The sequence below is a fragment of the Mustela erminea genome, chromosome 7, assembly GCF_009829155.1.
Source record: "Mustela erminea isolate mMusErm1 chromosome 7, mMusErm1.Pri, whole genome shotgun sequence".
Lineage (NCBI taxonomy): Eukaryota > Metazoa > Chordata > Mammalia > Carnivora > Mustelidae > Mustela > Mustela erminea.
This window is the reverse complement of record NC_045620.1, coordinates 7694157-7712771: the sequence shown is the minus strand read 5'-3', so window position 1 is coordinate 7712771 and position 18615 is coordinate 7694157. Positions and strand designations below refer to the sequence as shown.

Below are 18615 nucleotides of genomic sequence, written 5' to 3'. Positions count from 1 at the left end.
TAGCTTTTTCTTTTTTTAAAAAATGGACTCCATGCCTGGTATGGAGTCCAATGTGGGGCTTCAACTCATGACTCCGAGATCAAGACCTGAGCTGAGATTACGAGTTGGACACTTAACCAACCGAGCCACCCAGGCACCCCTCAAAGGTGACTTTACAGATAAAAGAATTGAGGCACATTGGGGTGCCTGGGTGGCTCAGTGGGTTAAAGCCTCTGCCTTTGGCTCAGGTCATGATCCCAGGGTCCTGGGATCGAGCCCCACATTGGGCTCTCTGCTCAGCAGGGAGTCTGCTTCCTCCTCTCTCTGCCTGCCTCTCTGCCTACTTGTGATCTCTGTCTGTCAAATAAATAAATAAAAATCTTAAAAAAAAAAAAGGAATTGAGGCATGGAATGTCTGACTTGATCAGGGTCAAGGAGCAAAACAAAATCAACTTCAGTTCCATGTCTGTGGTAGGCAGCCTTCTAAATGGACCCCAGTGACCTCTGCCTCCTTCTCTAGAGTAATCCACTTCCTTTGAACCTGGGCTGAATCCAGTGACATGGTCCTAATGAGTAGAATATGACGGTAGGGATGGGATATCACTTCTGTGTGGGTTATATAACACTGTAGCCGCCATCTTGCTTGCTCTCTTTCTCACTGGTCCCTTCTCTCTCTCTCTTTCCCCTTCTGGGGCTTCTTACATGCTCTTGTGACAAAGAGCTGAGAGGGAGGACACCTGCCAACATCCTGGAACTGAGTCCGGAACTGAGGCCCTCAACCCATAGCCCTGGAGGGACTCAATCCAGTTCACCTGAGGCGGCTTAGAACTGGATGAAGTTGCATCACCAGCCCACACCTTGGTTGCAGCCTCGTGAGAGATCCCGAGCCAGAGATGCCCAGCTAAGTAAGTGAGGAATATCTAACCAACAGAAACTGGAGGTGATATCTGCATGTTATTTTCAGCTGCCAAGTTTTGGGGGGAAATTTGTTATGTAGCAATAGATAACTAACACAGCATCCCAGGGCTGTTGAGTCTTACGCCTCTGTTCTTTGTCCAGTTGTCTGTCTTTACATTCTTTGTATATATTTTTCCAATGACTTTGTCCCCCTCCTTAAAAAAAAAAAATTATTTAGGGCAGCTGTGTGGCTCAGCCTGTTAAGTGTTTGCATTTGGCTCAGGTCGTGATCCCAGGATTCTGGGATCAAGCCCCACATTGGGCTCCCTGTTCAGCAGGGAGCCAGCTTCTCCCTGTACTCCTCCCCTCTCTTCATGATCTCTCTCTCACCCTCTCAAATAAATAAATGAAATATTTTAAAGAAATAAAAATAAAAAAGATTTATTTATCCATTTTGAGAGAGAGAGAGCATGGCAGGGAATGGTAGAGGGAGAGGGAGAGAGAGGAACTCAAGCAGACTCCTTGCTGAGTGTGGAGCCCGAGTCAGAGCTCAATCGCATGACCCTGAGATCATAATCTGAGCCGAAATCTAGAGCCAGACACTTAACTGGCTGAGCCACCCAGGCGCCCCTGTCCACATCCTATTAACAATCACTACCAGGACACTGTACTAGATCATGTCCAGGATGCAAAGATGAGAGTGGCAGAATCCTTATTTTCACAGAATTTTGCTTCAGTAAAGGAGCTGAATTTTTAAGTGGCCATCTTGGGTAGAAGATGGAAAGATTTCTGTAAAGAGCAGTAAAGACCAAATTCTTTGTTGGGACAAAAGAACATCAGAATGATTACGTTATTGGACTATTTTAAGAGACGAGACACGTCAACAGACACGTTAACAGACATGTTACAGAAGTAGTGCTTTGTGCGTGCCAAGCACTATGCTAAGCACTTTGTAGATATTAATTCCTTTAATCCTCACAACTTCCTGATGAAAGCTGTAGCATCTATTTTATATACAAGCAATCTGAGGTAGAGATTTTAAACAGGGTCACACTGGCAGAAATTGGCAGAAAAAAAAGATTTACATCTGGGGTGTTTGGATTCTGGAATCTCTATTTTAACTAGTCTCCTGTTTGTAGGAAAACGAATAATGGGATAATATATGTTAAGTGCTTAGCACAGTACCTGATGCGTGTTAAGTGCTCAGTCTGTGGTTCATATGATGATAGTGATGGTAATGGTGGTAGAAATGATTATTATAAAAGGTAACGATTATTATTAAAATGATTATAAAATATCTTACGATATTTTATAATATCTTCCATTGTACCTCCATTGTTGAATTGGCTGGTAGCGGCGGATCCTTTATAGAACAAAAATCCTGTGATGTTTTGAGGAGAGCTGACCCAAAGCACTCAAACCCTATCCATCAAGCTTGAAAAGGCTAATATTTTTTAATGCCTAGGCCTGGAGGTATTTAATTAATACCGTAATAAATAATTACTAATTACGTTAATACCTTAATAAATAATTAAGAAAATTATTAGGAAATTTTCTATCACAAGTGATCTCAAACAAATACAAAGAAAACAAAAACAAACAGCCAGCCAAAAATTTTGCCTCTCACTGATTTAAGCTAAAAAAAAAAGAGATTTATTGGTGCATAATAACACTCAGAGGGAGGATGGGCTTCAGGCGGGGTGGATTCAGGGTTCATACAGGGTCCTCTGGATTTATTCCTGATGCCCTTTATTCTGAGAACACAGGCAATAGCACCCAGCCCCTCACATGTCCCCAGACGGATGGCTTTGGTGGTCTACCTTCCTCCATCTCTAGGTTGAAGCCACCTGCGGAGATGACAGCCTCCTTGGAAGCGCTCAAAGGAAACGGAGGTTCCTTTTGATTGGACTGGCTTAGGTCATGTGCTCAGCACTGACCAATAGCAGGGCTGTACGGTGGTTTCATTCACTAGCTTGGGTCCTGCGCTCTGACCTCAGGTGTGGGTAGAGTCACACGCAGACTCACGAGCTGAGAGCAGGGAGGGGGATACAAAGAAGTGGGAATTGGTATCAGGGAGGCAAATGGTGAATGCTCACTAGAAAGTGAGAAAGCCTCCAAATATCTACATACTTGTAGGTAGAGTGCCTTTTAGGTAGAGTGAATGTACGAGCTTTGCATCATTTTGATCCTTGCTTTTGTTCTGGGTATTTCCTTTTTGATCATTCCTCTTAGCAGTTGGCTTTCTCATAGGACTCTTCATGTATAATAAGTTGCTTTATGTACGTACATATATGCATTTATTTTTACAGTAAGTTATTTTAGCAAGTCCTTTTTTGTATACCTGCAAGGTAAGAATTGACTGGGGGTGTGCCTACTGCAGACAGAGACTTTATAATTATCCCTTAGTTTTCTTGTTTAACCTTTTAAAGTATCTTACATCTCTCTCTCCTCCTATATTTATATGTCATTTGAAACAAGAGGAAAATGAGATGAATTCTTGGCTTACAGAGGAAGTGAATACCTAACAAAATTACATCAGCGTGGAAACCAGTTCAATGAACAAACACACTGTCCCTTTGCACGACACAATTCAGAGTTGAGTCCTTTATAAGGTTGACATATCTTGGACATCGTATAAGGGATTCAGTTATATCTTGTACTGGTATCTATGGCTGTGTAACAGCTTATCCCCAAAGTTAGCCACTGGAAACTATAGACATATATTATCTCACACTTTCTGTAAGTCCGAAATCTGGGCTGGGAAGCCTCTGGACCAGGGTCTCCCAAGACTATAAGGGTCATCAGCCAGGAATATAGCCATCACAGGGCTCAGCTGGGGGAGGATCTGCTTTCAAGGTCACTTAGGTGGCCATTGTCAGGCCTCAGAAGATATGCACCCATGTTTTACTCACATGGACCCCTCCATGCGTGTGCCTCCCAACATGGCACCCGGCTTCCTCCAGAGAAAGCAATGCAGGAAAGAGGGAGAGAGAGCCTCCAATACAGAAGCCATAGGTTTTTTGTAATCTAGTTTCAGAAATGACATTCTATCACTTTTGTCATATTCTTTTCATTAGAAGCAGGTCAGTAAGTCCAGTTCATACTCAAGGGGTGGGGATTACCCATGGGAAGGAATATTGGAAAACCAAGAGACAGGATCATTGGGAGTCCCTCTGAGGATGCTGCCCATTCACCTCTCTAAGAGGGTTGTGTTATAGGACAACTGGATCTCTAAGGCAACAAAGACACTGGCCTGCAAGCTAAGCGTTTCTACCAAATTCCTGTGTTGACCATATGAGCCTTTATTTTTCAAAATCAGATTGACTTTTTTTTCCTGTCTAGCCACCCAGATTGACCCTGTTTGAGTAAAAAAAAAGAAATACTAGCTTAATTATTGATTCATCTGAAAAGACCTTAATATTTGGTGATTTCTGGTTTTACTTTGGGAGTAGAAAAATAGAAAAAAAAACCCCACAGAACTGTGGAATCACCTACTGAAGAAATGACTTTCAATTTCACAGGATCCACTGTATGACTTTGTACAAATAAATCATCTTGAAGAGAAATTGAAAGGAGGCAAGTTGGCAGTGTCTGAATGAATTAACAAAGGCTACACAACATAAGAAAACACTGTTGTGTTAAGTTTTATAGAAAGTGGGGTTATAGAGATGAAAAATGCCGTATAAATGGGTTGGCACATGGCAACTCTACCAGTTTTCACTTTGGCATGTTAACATGGTTTTGATTCTACTCAAAGTTTGCCTTTTCTAGGAAAGGAAGGAGTAACATCAGCTAGAAAGTTATTCGTTCTTCTTTATGCTTAGAAATCAAAGGAAATGTATTTGTTCTAAAGATGTGTGTGTGTGTGTGCACGTGCATGTGGGAACTTTCCTTTTGACTGGGGTTGCTTATAAGGCTCATGGAAATAATGGAATTAAATTTCTTCTTTTTCTTTTGCTACAAACCTTTATAAAGGTTGCTATAAATGTCATAGCTACTTTGTTTCCTGAAAAGTAATTTTCCTGTCAGTCTGATCTGTTCCTTTGAGATACCATATTATTAGTCTATGATGATTTCTTTAAAGTGCATCAAAGTATATGCTTTGGTGTATTTTTATCATTTCACAACCTTCCAGTGAAATCTTCGTGGCTCCAAGGCTTGTTTCTAAGTCACTAATTATTCATAAAGGATGGTAAGATTGCTTTATTTTATCCTTCTAATGAAATGCATTGGAGTTTAAGGAAAACCCTTAGCAGAGCTTAAAATGCCAAAAAGGGCTTAGGAAATGAAAAGTCATTCCCAGTTAAAATGTGAACTAAAGACAAAAAGATAGGGTGAGACAGGTAGGGAAGTAGAGAGAGGAAGGAGAAGTCTTCACCGAGTGTTTATGGTTTCCATGTGATCAGTGTTCACAAAGTACATTCAAAAACGATCCCAGAAAAGGACAGAAAGACCAGGAAGGTGACAATAATCGCCATGCTTCTCCAAAGCATTGAAACCTGTACCTTCTTTAGAATGTCTCTGACATTAGGAAGAATGTTCCCTAAGAAGGAGAGAAGATCATGAGGCAGAAGGAATCTTGTGTTTTTCATTGTTCATCAAGAAATCATTGGCTCAAACTCACAAAATGCAGTCATATTTTATTATATTTTCTGGTTATCCAAGACTTAGCTCTAACAGAATCTTTTAAACAACACATTCAAACAGAATGTGAACACCTTGTATTACATAGCATAAGGTGATTGATTTACAGTCCGTAAGAAAAAACAATTTTCCTTTTCTGTGAGACATATTGATTTAAGACAAAAAGCAGTAACTGATCGCATCTTTGGAGGGCAAAGGTGAGCTGATGAGAGAGGAAACTGGAGAAGAGAGAGAAGAAAAAATAGATGAAAAACGATCTACACATAAACATCTATTTCTGATGTTTAATTTATTATTTCAAAGGTGTATTTTCCCCAAATGGTTTTCTTCAAGGAACGGAATTCATTCACATTGACACACACACACACACACACACACACACACACACTCACACACATACACACACACGCACCAAAGAATCTGTACGTCTGCTGTTTGGCCGAACCCATCTGCAAAGTAAACAAGAAACAGAGAGTTATTGACAGCTAAGATGAGTCAGGAATTCTAGACACACAGGTACCATCCTCTTTCCAGATATTTACATGGAATTTTCTTTAGCACTCCAAACCTTGAAAGGGTTTTAAGATGCTTCAGAGTTATTACTTATCTAATTGGATACTTAGGAATGCAATGACTTCTTGAAGAAAACCTTAATTCAGAGAAAACTGTTATTTGTAATTATAATGAGTAGATTTCTCTGTCTCTTTTTGGATTTGATAATGAACTTGTGGGCTTGGTTCCACATTGTCTTCATCTTCGTCTGCCTTTTAAGTCTCCTTCATTGTCTGCTATTTATTTTACTAAAGGTGATCGCTGCTTTATTAATCATTGCTTGATTAACCATAGCAGGATTTGAAATGAGCTTACATGGACTCTGAAAACAAATGCAGGTAGTGGCCCAGGCTTGGATCTCTTGAATTTTTCCTTTTCCCCTTGACCTCCTCGAGAACTTCCATGTGCCCTTGACATGCCCCGTGTGCCCTTGAAAACGATGTGTGTTCTTCTGGTCTTGGGTGGAGTGTCAATAATGTTGATGGGAGCAAGTTGGTTGATAATTAACTCAAGTCATGTATGTCCATATTGATCTTCTGTCTACTTATCCCATCAATTTTTGGGAGAGGGGTATTGAAATCTCTCACTACAATTATGGGTTCGTCTATTTCTCCTGTGAGTTCTACCAGTTCGGTTGCATATATTTGGAAACTCTGTTGCTAGATGCATAAATATTTAGAATGCTTGTGTTGAAGGACAGCTCCCCGTGCAGAGCCAAATTCCAGGTATTGATTGGGAAGATAACCACACGAATCATATACAAAGAGTGAAATGAGGAAAGAAATAAGGGCTTGAATCCTCATGCCATTGGTGGCATCGAAAGTGCAAAGTGGTGTGGAGCAGGTGGTGGCGAGGGAGGTAGCAGTCTGGGGACTGCAAATATGACCCAGAATGCCCTGTTTATTGTGGAAATAGCATCTGATTCAGCAGTTGAAAGATGGTGAGCAAGGCTGGACATCTTTTTTTTTTTTTTAATTTTATTTATTTATTTGACAGACGGAGATCACAAGTAGGCAGAGATAGGCAGAGAGAGAGGAGGAAGCAGGCTCCCCACTGAGCAGAGAGCCCGATGCGGGGCTCGATCCCAGGACCCCAGGATCATGACCTGAGCTGAAGGCAGAGGCCCCAACCCGCTGAGCCACCCAGGTGCCCCAAGGCTGGACATCTTTGTGGGATAATATATCTTAGTCTTTTTGTTCTCCAAGTTCCCCGAACAAATGTATATTAATCTGGTATGCTGTCCTCAGGGAGAGTCCAGGTCAGTAGAGATGGGGGCTGGGGGAGGAATAGATGTCGTTGGAACATTCCCACCCGTCATATAGGACGACTTTGGAAAAGCCACTGTTCAACAAGAACATGTAGCTGAAGGTCCTTCTCTCATCTGCCAGTTTACAAAAGAATACTTAAGAATGAGCTCTTCAAGTTGCGATCTAGAGGAGGAGCTCTCTCTGTCAACTCAGGCTACCTTAGTGAAATACCCCAGTCTGGCTGACCTAACAACAGAAACTTATTTTCTCACAATTCCAGAGGCTGGCAGTCCAAGGTCAGGGTGCCAGTGTGGTTGGTTTCTGATGAGAGCTCTCTTCCTGACTTGTGGATGGCCACCTTCTTGTTGTGTCTTCCCATGGTCGGGAGAGAAAAAGAGCAAGCCCTCTGGTGTCTCTTCTGATAAGGACATTAGTCTTATCCAGAGGGCCCCATCCCCATGACGTCACCTAACCTCAGTCACCTCCCCTAAAGTCTCGCCTCCTAATACCATCCCACTGGAGGTCAAGGGCTTCTACACATAAGAACTTTGGGAAGACACAGATGTCCAGTCCACAGTGGAAAGTGTTAATGAAAATGAACTGAAGGAGGGAAGCGGCGGTTTTCTGTGCTTCTCTTGCTCCCTCGCATCCCTATTCTCTGACTCTTCCTGACCAGACACTTGCACATCGGCGCCGCACACCCGGCAGCCACACCATGCCAAGACGGCAGCCTCCCTCTCCGTTCCACCTTCTCTTTCTACCTGCGCTCCTGCCTCCGCCACCGACCTCAGAGGAGGAAACGCACGACCTTCCGACATGTAGAGAGTGTGCTTGGGTAGAGTGACAGCCCTCCACATCGTCAGAAGTTCCGCATGTTTTTATTTTTCTACATCTTCTTGATTCTTCATCTCCATAATGCTCAGTGAAACCAGAACATAAGCAGACAGATGGCCTGAGTGGGCGAGTATTTTAGCGTAATGTCCAAACACTTGCCACCAGTCCTAACTCTTCTCCTCGCTCTCAGCTTCACTTAGTGGCGTCGGAGTGACCTCGCTCCCTGGCTGGTAAGCACAAGGGGATCTTTCTGGGATGTTTTTGAAAGATTAAGGTCTGTGAAGAGGAGTTCAGAATCAAACAATCTTTTCCAGAAGAACCTCACCCAGTTAAGATCTTTGGATTAACCCCTGCAAGATGACACTACTACTAGTGACAGCCACCACTGAAGGCACCGTGCTGAATACTTTCCAAAGATTTCATGCGCACTGCCACTCTGATCAGTAGATACGCCTAGGCTTGTTTTAGAGATAAGAGAAACTTATAACCAGCTAATGTTTTTATTTATGTATTCCCTCCCCTTTCCCTCAAATATTTATGAAGTATCTACTATCCTGAAGGCATATCATGACGACTTGTTACCACCTTTCAAGACCCTTTTAGCCTGCAATGGGAGAAATTAACAACAACTCACATTTATTGAGTTCATTTATTGAGTCCTTACCATGTCTGGGACACTGTATTTTCAATCTGTAGTTATTTAATGTTTTTGCAGTCCTGATGGCGGTTCTGTTTCTGCCCCATATTCTGCAAACAGAGAAGCTGGGGGCATACAGCGCTTAAGTGAAATGTCCCTACAGATCACATCTTTTTCTTTTTTTTTAAGATTTTATTTATTTATTGGACAGAGAGAGAGAGATCACAAGTAGGCAGAGAGGCAGGCAGAGAGAGAGGAAGGGAAGCAGGCTCCCCGCCGAGCAGAGAGCCTGATGTGGGGCTCGATCCCAGGACCCTGAGTTCACAACCTGAGCCGAAGGCAGAGGCTTAACCCTCTGAGCCACCCAGGTGCCCCAGATCACATATTTTCTAAGTGGTAGGGCTCAAACTTAGACGCTGGGAGCTTGTCTTCAGTTCTCTAAATCTTGCATATCAAACCACCATCCTAGGCAGACCTATCTTATTTAAAATGTCTATGTGTATGTGCACACACACATGTACACACACACAATCTGTAACATGGACCAGCTCAGAATAAATCCTAATCACTTTTTTCTCTCTGCAATGAGATGGTCAGCTTCTTTAGGGAAGAAGTCTCACTTACATTTTGTCCCCCGAACCCTCCTGCAGTGATTCAGGGCATGGTGGTGTTGACTTTGCTCCCTGAGAAACATTTGCAATGTCTGGAGACATTTTTGGTTTTTGCAGCTGGAGGGGGGGTGGGGTGGGTACTGCTGGCATTTACTGGGTAGAGGTCAGAGATGCTGCTAACATATAAGATAGCCCCTCACACCTCACAACAGAGAGTTACACAGCCCTGACGGTCAGGAGTGGTGAGGCCGAGGAGCCCTGCCCTATTATAATGGTTAACACAGAGAGAGGGTGCCATATAGTTTGTGGAATGAATTCCAAATCCTAGACCAAGAACCTCCACCAAATAACAATTCTCCAGAGATAAATTTCCGCTTACTTTTCAAAACCCAGTCAAAGCATCATCTCTTCCTGGAAGGCCCTCTGATAATCCTTGGGCAGTTTTGTTTGGTTTGGATTTAGTTTTTTGATTCTAGTAAAAAATTGGCTTATCTTAGTAACTTTTTCTTCTACCCTTTGGCTCTTTAGCCCTGATCAGAGAATGCTGACAGTAACTTAAGGATGACACAATTAGGCCAAAATATGTTTCTTAAAAAGTTCTAGGGAATAGGGGCAGTTGGGTGGCTCAGTGGGTTAAAGCCTCTGCCTTGGGCTCAGGTCATAATCCCAGGGTCCTGCCCTGAGTTGGGCTCTCTGCTCAGCAGGGAGCCTGCTTCCTTCTCTCTCTCTGCCTGCCTCTCTGCCTACTTGTGATTTCTGTCAAATAAATAAATAAAATCTTAAAAAAAAAATTTCTAGAGTATATTTTGAAGTTAAAAAAAAAAAAAAAAGCCTACGGATTTTCTGTGGCTCCGTAGGGGGTGGGGGTAGGATTTAAATGGTAAATTTCCAACCATAAAAAGTTATCTGTCTTTTAATAAAATGCAAACCATCTGTCCAGTCGCTGAATCTCTCGGGGGGGGGGGTTCTATTTTTTTTCCTTCTCAGTAGGGCATTCTTATAATTTTTTAAAGTCTGTTTTACTTACCTACAGCAAAATTCACGCATCTAAAATGAGTCTACTTATTTCAACAAAAGCCTACAGTGGTGTACCAGGGCAAAACCACACACACAATTGGTTAACAGTGAACCTTTTACTTTTTACTCTGTATTTTAATTTTTTACAAGAAGCACATATTACTCTTATCAGCATTTTCTGTCTGATCTGTTGAGGCATAATTTACAGACAGGCAAATGTACCCTTTGCAGTTCTCAGAGTTTCTACAAATGTACACAGTCATGTAATCACTGCTGCAATCATGAGGGAGAACGTTCTATCATTCCCGACGATGCACGGAAGCCCGTCTGCAGTCAGGCAGCCCTCCGTCCCCCACAGGCCACCAGCACCAGCAGCTCCCAATGTGGTATCTGTCCCTGTACCTCAGCTGTTTCCAGAATGCTAGACCGATGGACTCATAGAGTAGTCTGTGGTATCTTGTATCTGACTTCTTTCATTTCAGTTGCTTTTGAAATGCATCCATCGAGGAATGCATATCAGTAAGGTATTCATTTTGTTGTTTTTCATCCCATGCTGGGGCAGGCCCATAGCTTCCTTATGCATTTTCCAGCTGATGGATATTTGAGTGGTTGGATATTTGAGTTACTCCGGAGTAAAGTGGAAAGCTGCTCTAAACATTTGCATAGAGGGTTTCGTGTGGGCCTAAACTTTCATTTTTCCCGAGGAAATCCTAGAAGATGGATTGCTGGGTCCTATGGCAAGCGCTTGTTTATAAGATGCTTTCAAACTCTTCCCCGCAGCGCTGGTGCCTTTTTGCCTTCCCACTAGCGGTGCACCATGCTTGGCACCGGCTTGGCCTCTTAGATGCGTAATTGTCAGTGGTCTTTTTGAAGCCACTTTCATAGGTATGTAGAGGTCTACACACAGTGGCAACAGTGTGTAGTGTTGACGGAGGTGGCAACAATGTTTTAATTTGCATTTCCCCGTGACTAATGATGCTGAGCCTTTTTGTCGTGCTCGTTTGGCACCCATAGCTCTTCCTGCTGGGGGAGGTCACGGAAGGGTCCTGAGCTCCGCTGAGCCGAAAGCCGCCTGGACGTTGGAGGCTCCTGGCCCCGCCCCTGTCCGTGGACTCTGCGCCCCGCCCAGTTCCCACCTCCGGAGCCATTTTCAAGGTCGGGACCCTGAGAGAGCTAGGTGGCCTTGAGCTCCTCTGGGGAGTGGCCAGGGATGGGCCCCATGAGGCCTCTCTGTAAACTCGAAGATTCTCGCGGGCGCTGCGGAGACCTTGCTCACGGCCCGGGACCTCCGTGTCTGTAAGTTCCCTTGCTGGTCGGAGCTGCCCCCTGCCCTTTCGGAGTGGCCTGCCTCTGCCTTCCCTCCCTCCCCTACCTCCGTCCTCCTACCTGGGGCTAGTGCACATCCTTCTCTTAATAGTCTTTCCAGGGCTCAGGTTTTTCCTATTAATGATGTCCAAATTTTCAGTGTGCTAGGGTTTGTATTCGTTTGTGTCTTGTGTGGGAAATTATTGCATCCAACAGGGTCACAAAGGTTTTTCTCCTGAGTTCTCCTCTAGAAGTTTTATAGTTTTAGGTTTTACATTTGGACCCACAGTGCACTTTGAGTTTTGTCTGTGGAAGGAAGTGTAAGTCAAGGTCCCCTAGTTTTGGTACAGAGTAACCACTATTCCAACAGCATATATTGAAAAGACCATTTTTCCTTTACTGAATTACCTTTGCATCACTGTTAGAAATTAACTGACCATTATGTATGTGGATTTATTTCGGTCTTCTCTAGTCTGGTAATAACAGCGTTGTAATAAAAATTTATCCATTTTCTTAAGCAAACACTTACATATACCAAACACGGTTTAATATATTTTACAAAGAATAACTCTTTCAGTACACATTGCAACCCTAATGGCAGGTGCTTTTATGAATTTTATTTTGTTGACCAGGAATCTAGGCACAGAGAGGTTAAGTAGATATCCCAAGGTCACACAGCCAAGAACTGATGGAGCTTAGCTTGTATTCTCTTCTCTCATTGTGAGTCGCCCCTTAGGATAATTGTTGGTTTGGTTGTCTGAAGTCCTTACTAGGTGGCAAGCCTTTGAGGATATAGAATGTGTCTCTTAGCTTTGTGGCTGGGGCCCCTAGCAGATGCCACGTCCAGAGAACATGTTCCATGAAGGCATATAATGAATGAATGAGTGAACAAATGCATAATGTGTGCATCCAGCGGTGCCTTTTGAAGATTATGCTCTTTGGAACCATCACCACCATCAAACCCCAAGTAGAAGATCATCAACCACCGACCGCGTCAGCAAGCTAGGTCACACAGAATGTGTAGGTTGTTACCATGAAAAACAGAGCAAAAAATAAACTTTTGTTATCAGCAGTGGAAATTTGGAGACTCATTTGTTACCATGACATGTCCTAACTCATACAATTCTGTCTCCACAATGGCTCCTTCTATTAAGAGAAGGATGTACACTAGCCCCAGCTGGAAGGTAAACGTGTTGCCTACCAATATTCGTTGTTGGCACACAGTGTTCGAGACTTTTATAGTCTGCCATGCATCCTTTTATAGAATGTCCCAACCTCAGGGGCCACACCGGAGGGCTCAAACAGCCAGGTGACAACTGAGTGGGAATTAAGGGATGAAGGCATGAAGTTAGCTCCAAATGGTTAGAAATATCAAGGCAGGAGCAGGAGGTGGGGCCAGAGTTGTTGGATCAAGTTGGTTTTCATCTGGGGAAGAACCAAGGCTTGAGAGCTGGTGAGGAAGATTAAGCTGTAGGTGACAAGGTGGTGTGGAAGGAAACCCAGAAAATCCGATAGGCTCAAAGCAACTTTCCTTTTCTTTTATTTTTATGATGAAAACCTAAGAGCACATGCTTGTGGTTAAAACTGTCAACAGAAAAGGAGGGTAGAAATTAAAGCTAAAGTTATCCAGACTTTCCTGATGTTCCAAGGAGACTGGATACGATTTTGTTGTTGTTGTTTGACTTGGTTCTGGAGATTTTTCTAGACCCATCTGGCTGTATATCATTTTGGTCCAAAGATCAGACGATGTTTATGGTTGTTCCACTCACCTGAAGAAGTCATTTTCAAGGCCTCCCGGAATGTCTCATGTTCCAGAGAGCTCATGCTCCTATTTTATTTTGAATAACAAATGGCTCTTTGCTCAACTCATCTACAGGGTAGAATCCCGGGGGGAGTTTTTTTCTGTTTGTAAACGATGGAAGTTCAGACCCACCCCCCAGAGAATCTGGTGAATTCAGCCTGACGTGTGGCCTGGACATTGGGGTGTCCCCACAGGACGCGACTGTGCAACCAAAGTATGCCTGGCTTTCCATCCCAGTTATACTAGGGATAACTAGGACATACTAGGCTGGCTGCATTTCCTTCATCCCTGACTGTCCGAGCTGCATCCGTGGATTATTTTGGGATGGATCTGGGAGGTGGCAGTCTCATTGGTGTCCCCGGATACCGCCAGGTTTGAGACTCGCTGCTCTCTGAAACTTGGGCACTCATACTAGTGGCTCATGCGTATACTGGGCACTTGACATAATCACCCCAAAAGGAGATATTGAACCCCGTTTAGTTCTCATTCTCAGTATGAGTTCTCCATTGTAATTCATGGGTGCTGTACATGAGCCATTTAAAGTTCACTTTATTTTTTTTATTTTTTAAAGTATCTATTGATTTATTGTGTTCTGTTAGTCACCATACAATACATCATTAGTTTTTACTTTAAAAGGCAGAGCAGTGACTCTGAGTCTCTACTTGCAGGAGAAAGGAAAAAAGTAATTTCGCTAATGCTCTATGATTGGTTACTTGTGACTCAAGAACCCACCTTGAGGGAGAGCCTCACTCACTTAGATAAAAGTGAACTTCATCTATTCTGAAAGGTTGTGGGAGATCAGTGCTTCTGACACGTGAATGTGCACTGAAAGCATGTAGGGATTTTTTAAAAAAAAAGTTATTTATTTATTTGGAGAGAGTATGAGAGAGCGCACAAGCTGGGGGTAGAAGTAGAGGGAGAAGTTCACTCCCTGCTGAGCAGGGAACCCCATGCGGGACTTGATTCCAGAAGCCTGGGATCATAACCCGAGCTGATAGCAGAGCTGATAAATGCCTGACCCACCCACGCGCCCTCATCTGGAGATTTTAAAAAATGAAATTTCTGATCCGGTTGTTCTGGGGTGGGGCTTGAGAATCTGCATTTCTTTCTTTTTTTTTTTTTAAATTTTTTATTTTTTATAAACATATATTTTTATCCCCAGGGGTACAGGTCTGTGAATCACCAGGTTTACACACTTCACAGCACTCACCAAAGCACATACCCTCCCCAGTGTCCATAATCCCACCCCCTTCTCCCAAACCCCCTCCCCCCAGCAACCCTCAGTTTGTTTTGTGAGATTAAGAGTCACTTATGGTTTGTCTCCCTCCCAATCCCATCTTGTTGCATTGATTCTTCTCCCACCCACTTAAGCCCGCATGTTGCATCACCACTTCCTCATATCAGGGAGATCATATGATAGTTGTCTTTCTCTGCTTGACTTATTTCACTAAGCATGATACGCTCTAGTTCCATCCATGTTGTCGCAAATGGCAAGATTTCATTTCTTTTGATGGCTGCATAGTATTCCATTGTGTATATATACCACCTCTTCTTGATCCATTCATCTGTTGATGGACATCTAGGTTCTTTCCATAGTTTGGCTATTGTGGACATTGCTGCTATAAACATTCGGGTGCACGTGCCCCTTTGGATCACTACGTTTGTATCTTTAGGGTAAATACCCAATAGTGCAATTGCTGGGTCATAGGGCAGTTCTATTTTCAACATTTTGAGGAACCTCCATGCTGTTTTCCAGAGTGGCTGCACCAGCTTGCATTCCCACCAACAGTGTAGGAGGGTTCCCCTTTCTCCACATCCTCCCCAGCATCTGTCATTTCCTGACTTGTTGATTTTAGCCATTCTGACTGGTGTGAGGTGATATCTCATTGTGGTTTTGATTTGTATTTCCCTGATGGCGAGTGATATGGAGCACTTTTTCATGTGTCTGTTGGCCATCTGGATGTCTTCTTTGCAGAAATGTCTGTTCATGTCCTCTGCCCATTTCTTGATTGGATTATTTGTTCTTTGGGTGTTGAGTTTGCTAAGTTCTTTATAGATTCTGGACACTAGTCCTTTATCTGATATGTCGTTTGCAAATATCTTCTCCCATTCTGTCAGTTGTCTTTTGATTTTGTTAACTGTATCCTTTGCTGTGCAAAAGCTTTTGATCTTGATGAAATCCCAATAGTTCATTTTTGCCCTTGCTTCCCTTGCCTTTGGCGTTGTTCCTAGGAAGATGTTGCTGCGGCTGAGGTCGAAGAGGTTGCTGCCTGTGTTCTCCTCAAGGATTTTGATGGATTCCTTTCGCACATTGAGGTCCTTCATCCATTTTGAGTCTATTTTTGTGTGTGGTGTAAGGAAATGGTCCAATTTCATTTTTCTGCATGTGGCTGTCCAATTTTCCCAGCACCATTTATTGAAGAGGCTGTCTTTTTTCCATTGGACAGTCTTTCCTGCTTTGTCGAAGATTAGTTGACTGTAGAGTTGAGGGTCTATTTCTGGGCTCTCTATTCTGTTCCATTGATCTATGTGTCTGTTTTTGTGCCAGTACCATGCTATCTTGATGATGACAGCTTTGTAATAGAGCTTGAAGTCCAGAATTGTGATGCCACCAACGTTGGCTTTCTTTTTCAATATCCCTTTGGCTATTCGAGGTCTTTTCTGGTTCCATATAAATTTTAGCATTATTTGTTCCATTTCTTTGAAAAAGATGGATGGTACTTTGATAGGAATTGCATTAAATGTGTAGATTGCTTTAGGTAGCATAGACATTTTCACAATATTTATTCTTCCAATCCAGGAGCATGGAACATTTTTCCATTTCTTTGTGTCTTCCTCAATTTCTTTCATGAGTACTTTATAGTTTTCTGAGTATAGATTCTGTGTCTCTTTGGTTAGGTTTATTCCTAGGTATCTTATGGTTTTGGGTGCAATTGTAAATGGGATTGACTCCTTAATTTCTCTTTCTTCTGTCTTGCTGTTGGTGTAGAGAAATGCAACTGATTTCTGTGCATTGATTTTATATCCTGACACTTTACTGAATTCCTGTATAAGTTCTAGCAGTTTTGGAGTGGAGTCTTTTGGGTTTTCCACATATAGTATCATATCATCTGCGAAGAGTGATAATTTGACTTCTTCTTTGCCGATTTGGATACCTTTAATTTCCTTTTGTTGTCTGATTGCTGAGGCTAGGACCTCTAGTACTATGTTGAATAGCAGTGGTAATAATGGACATCCCTGCCGTGTTCCTGACCTTAGCGGAAAAGCTTTCAGTTTTTCTCCATTGAGAATGATATTTGCGGTGGGTTTTTCATAGATGGCTTTGATGATATTGAGGTATGTGCCCTCTATCCCTACACTTTGAAGAGTTTTGATCAGGAAGGGATGCTGTACTTTGTCAAATGCTTTTTCAGCATCTATTGAGAGTATCATATGGTTCTTGTTCTTTCTTTTATTGATGTGTTGTATCACATTGATTGATTTGCGGATGTTGAACCAACCTTGCAGCCCTGGAATAAATCCCATAGTGTCGTGGTGAATAATCCTTTTAATGTACTGTTGAATCCTATTGGCTAGTATTTTGTTGAGTATTTTCGCATCTGTGTTCATCAAGGATATCGGTCTATAGCTCTCTTTTTTGATGGGATCCTTGTCTGGTTTTGGGATCAAGGTGATGCTGGCCTCATAAAAAGAGTTTGGAAGTTTTCCTTCCATTTCTATTTGTTGGAACAGTTTCAGGAGAATAGGAATTAGTTCTTCTTTAAATGTTTGGTAGAATTCCCCCGGGAAGCCGTCTGGCCCTGGGCTTTTGTTTGTTTGGAGATTTTTAATGACTGTTTCAATCTCCTTACTGGTTATGAGTCTGTTCAGGCTTTCTATTTCTTCCTGGTTCAGTTGTGGTAGTTTATATGTTTCTAGGAATGCATCCATTTCTTCCAGATTGTCATATTTATTGGCGTAGAGTTGCTCATAGTATGTTCTTATAATAGTTTGTATTTCTTTGGTGTTAGTTGTGATCTCTCCTCTTTCATTCATGATTTTATTTATTTGGGTCCTTTCTCTTTTCTTTTTGATAAGTCGGGCCAGGGGTTTACCAATTTTATTAATTCTTTCAAAGAACCAGCTCCTAGTTTCGTTGATTTGTTCTATTGTTTTTTTGGTTTCTATTTCATTGATTTCTGCTCTGATCTTTATGATTTCTCTTCTCCTGCTGGGCTTAGGGTTTCTTTCTTGTTCTTTCTCCAGCTCCTTTAGGTGTAGGGTTAGGTTGTGTACCTGAGACCTTTCTTATTTCTTGAGAAGGGCTTGTACTGCTATATATTTTCCTCCCAGGACTGCCTTTGTTGTGTCCCACAGATTTTGAACCGTTGTATTTTCATTATCATTTGTTTCGTTGAATTTTTTCAATTCTTCTTTAATTTCCCGGTTGACCCATTCATTCTTTAGAAGGATGCTGTTTAGTCTCCATGTATTTGGGTTCTTTCCAAACTTCCTTTTGTGGTTGAGTTCTAGCTTTAGAGCATTGTGGTCTGAAAATATGCAGGGAATGATCCCAATCTTTTGATACCGGTTGAGTCCTGATTTAGGACCGAGGATGTGATCTATTCTGGAGAATGTTCCATGTGCACTAGAGAAGAATGTGTATTCTGTTGCTTTGGGATGAAATGTTCTGAATATATCTGTGATGTCCATCTGGTCCAGTGTGTTGTTTAAGGCCTTTATTTCCTTGCTGATCTTTTGCTTGGATGATCTGTCCATTTCAGTGAGGGGAGTGTTAAAGTCCCCTACTATTATTGTATTATTGTTGATGTGTTTCTTTGATTTTGTTATTAATTGGTTTATATAGTTGGCTGCTCCCACGTTGGGGGCATAGATATTTAAAATTGTTAAATCTTCTTGTTGGACAGACCCTTTGAGTATGATATAGTGTCCTTCCTCATCTCTTATTATATTCTTTGGCTTAAAATCTAATTGATCTGATATAAGGATTGCCACTCCTGCTTTCTTCTGATGTCCATTAGCATGGTAAATTCTTTTCCACCCCCTCACTTTAAATCTGGAGGTGTCTTCGGGCTTAAAATGAGTTTCTTG

General features: G+C 42.3%; 1 protein-coding gene across 1 annotated transcript in view; it reads left to right on the top strand.

The window, feature by feature from the left end:
- The first annotated feature begins 687 nt into the window (after positions 1-687).
- The window catches only part of DOK5 (docking protein 5), a 373470-nt gene continuing 355542 nt past the window's right edge, over positions 688-18615 (top strand). The window contains exon 1 of the mRNA XM_032350288.1: positions 688-884. Coding sequence (XP_032206179.1) covers positions 812-884 — 73 coding nt within the window. The 5' untranslated portion in view covers positions 688-811. The remainder of the gene's footprint in view (positions 885-18615) is intronic.